Source organism: Vicia villosa, linkage group LG5 (assembly GCF_029867415.1).
Source record: "Vicia villosa cultivar HV-30 ecotype Madison, WI linkage group LG5, Vvil1.0, whole genome shotgun sequence".
NCBI classification, from domain to species: domain Eukaryota; kingdom Viridiplantae; phylum Streptophyta; class Magnoliopsida; order Fabales; family Fabaceae; genus Vicia; species Vicia villosa.
In genome coordinates this window covers 134,498,341-134,501,706 of record NC_081184.1, presented here as the reverse complement: position 1 = coordinate 134,501,706, position 3,366 = coordinate 134,498,341, and the positions used below count along the sequence as shown (strand labels likewise).

At 39.3% G+C, this 3,366-nt stretch overlaps 1 protein-coding gene across 1 annotated transcript; it reads right to left on the bottom strand.

Moving 5' to 3' along the window:
* Positions 1-370: 370 nt before the first annotated feature.
* Positions 371-3,366, bottom strand: LOC131605504 (uncharacterized). The gene is made up of 4 exons (XM_058877850.1): positions 3,150-3,366; positions 2,876-3,063; positions 1,095-2,013; positions 371-987 (listed from the first exon to the last, which is right to left on the bottom strand). Exons 1-4 carry the CDS (start codon positions 3,364-3,366, stop codon positions 371-373), a joined length of 1,941 nt encoding a protein of 646 aa, XP_058733833.1.

Genomic DNA, 3,366 nt, shown 5'->3' with positions numbered 1-3,366 from the left:
GGGTCATAGATTTCTCCGTTCCATAGATGCATCTACGGTAAACACCCATAATTTTCAATATCAGGCCCTTCTGTGAGTACATCTACGGAAGTTTCCCTGTTAGTTTTTTTAACAGAACAGAAGGCAGTAGCAACAATGTTATAGAGTGCATATAAAACATAAAACATAAACACTTTGAAACACATAGACACAAACACACAAACACAAAAAAGATTATAATGCAATGTTATAGAGTGCATATATTACACTTTGAAACTAGATAAATGCATCAAAAGAACTGTCGCCGACTAAATCTATTAAAGGTTCTAATTTTGACTTTGTGGCATTTGATTCCTTTTCGATGTTGTTCAACCTTTCGAAATCGTGCATCCTATCCAAAAAACGGTCCGGCCACGTATAGGCAGCTTCGGTATGATGAAGTGCCCATTTCGGTAACGTAGGTGGTATGGGGCATCCCGGTTTCAAGTAAACTTGCAAAAAATGTTTTTGATTTTGCGAGCCATCCAAAACACATAATACGATCATCAAAATTTGTAGGAGGTGCGGTGCGGAGCGGAAAAAAGGATTCCGAAAAACCATATTGTGTCAAGTCAATGCATACCATGTCATATGCGCATGCAATAAGATGTCCCATTTCCAGGAATCTCATCCATTTCGAAATCGGTGTGTATGCACCCAACCAAGGAACAAGAGCTTTGTTGACCGATTCAAATTTGGTTTTGTCTCCAAATACCCGCGTGTATGAGTCTTTATGGTTCATCAATTCTTCGATAAGTTCAAGACGAACAAGCTTATGGTCATCCTCTCCTTGTCCAAGCAAAGCTGATACGGCCCAGAATCCGCAATTACAATCCCCAACCACATTGACGATCCGGTCGATGTATTTATGCATAAAAACTGACATCTCGTCAATGAATGGAATATTTGGAACAATATGCAACTCTTCGATTGATGGAATTTTTGTGTCAATAGGTGTGGGAGTTGAAACTTTCTGAGCAATGTAAGAGGCAGTTTGCTAATGCGAGCTCCTTTGTTTGATTTTTTTATAGAATTAGGAGTAGGTGAGTCGGGAAAGAGTTTGTCGACGTGCTCACAATATGAAGGATCCCGTGTAGTCGAGTTGTCATTCGGTGTAGGCTTCACTTTCTTCGGAGCACCCTTTGTCTTAACCGGTTGAGACAGCGGTTTCATGTCAGTTGTTTCTGGAAATCCAATCTTCCGCAATTGTTCTTTGATGTATAGTTTCATGTTGTCATCGGTATTCAAAAATCTCTCTTGTATCGCCTCCAATTTGGAAGTAATAGAGATATTTGATTCTTCTTCGATGCAACCATCATCATCAAAACTAAGTCTCTTCCAATGAGGAGTGACTTCATCCATTCTTATTGGCTCACATAATCTCACCTTTTTAGCAATAACACAAGCACACGGGAGACCATACATGCTAGAAATAATGCAACCACACTTTGCGCTATCGCCACCAAAGGTTTCACCGCGTTTGGCCTCGTGAAAGATATAATTCAATCCGGCCCGAGACATATTGCCGATCAATTGAGAGTAAAAGATGTTATCCTTAAATCTATGTTCCAACACCGTAATGCTCCGACTAAATAAGGTTTGTATCTCGTTTTGTTGGTTCGAAATCATGAGATTAATGGTGTCCCAACCTCGGCAAAAATCACCCTTGCTATTACACAACCAATTTTTCAAAGTAGAATGTGTCGACTCAACTCTATTGGTGGTTGTATTCCCAAGGCGTCGGACCTTATCAGTCCACACACAAACAAACTTCTCCTTCACTTTGTCAATAATGGTTCTTTCAACGTATTTCAATAAATCGGGATATTTTTCACATATTTTCCGAAATTGCAATACGACATTGGCATACAATTCTTTTGTCGACGAACTTGCAATACGAGCCCATGCATCCATTATTTGGTCAACAATCACTCTAAGATTCACCGCTTTCCAACCTTCGGTCGCTACTTGTTTTGTCCCCACAACGGGTTTAACCTTACTTCTCACATTACATGATATGTGATATCGACAAAGTAATGCATTAGAAGAAGGAAATAACTTTGCAACCGCATTCATCAAAGCGGGGCCGCGGTTCGTAACAATCGCCTTAGGCATCTCGACTTGTTTTTTCAAAAGTGAGTGACACAACTCCAATTCCCACCTAAAATTATCCTCTTTTTCACACTCCAAAAAAGAAAAACCAACGACAAATGTCTTCTCGGTGGATGTAACACCGGCCATCTCGAATAATGGGAGTCGATAGTTGTTGGTCTTGTAGATAGAATCAAGGATGAGCACTGTTGGGAAAGTGTTGAACAACTTTATCGAATCCGGATGAGTCCAAAAAATATCTCGGACCATAAACTTATCATCGCAAGTTCTTTACCGCGACACGTATTTGTTAGCATCCAACATTTTCAAAAATTGTTGCATCTCACTCCTATCTCCCCTACTCGCCTTATTATTACGGTACCGTTGATTATACACTTGCCTTATATTCAATAGATTGTTGGGTTCCTTCCTTTTCGATGTGGCAAGTATATTTTTTCGGTTGGACAAGATTCAAAGACATGTCTTTAATACATGTATTCCCTTCCGGATTGAGCCGACAAACACTAGGATGACCTTGTAATTTTGCATATAAATCATGGTTACGTAAACCACAAATAACAGAGTATCTCCACGTATTGCTAGCCAACATGTAACAACGGATCTTAAATGGACACTCGCATTTTCTAGTACCCGTGTCGTCTCTTTTAAAACTCCTAAGAAGAGGATAGAATTTCCCGCTTCTTTCGCACATCATTGTTACAAACGGGTTTCTTCTTGCTGTACCATTATCCGATCTTCCTATTACCACACCAAAACCAAGGATAGTTGCATTCATATGAATCCATGTTATCATGCTTTCACGATCATCAAAGTCTTCCTTGCTGCTAAAGTCACCTCTGACATCTACCATCTTTACGACTACCCCATCAACACTCCTACAAACATCGACTAAATGAGCTAATTCACTTAGAATATTATCGGGGTGCACCATACCTATTTGCAAACAATTACCAAAATTACATAGAATTACATAACTGCTGGAAAAAACAACTCAGTGATTGTTCCGTAGATGCACCTACGGAAGTGTTCATCTTCAACACGTTCCATAGACGCATCTACGGAAGCAGCGTAACTTTTTTGCAGAAAATTAGTTGCATAATATGAACAATATAGTGGTTGAAGATGAATATTTACCTGAAATTGAGTCTTCTCTTGCTCCTTTTGATATGTTACACCAGAAAGTTGGAACTTTAGTGTAGAAAATGATATTGATGAAGTATGGTTTTTTAGGGTCAT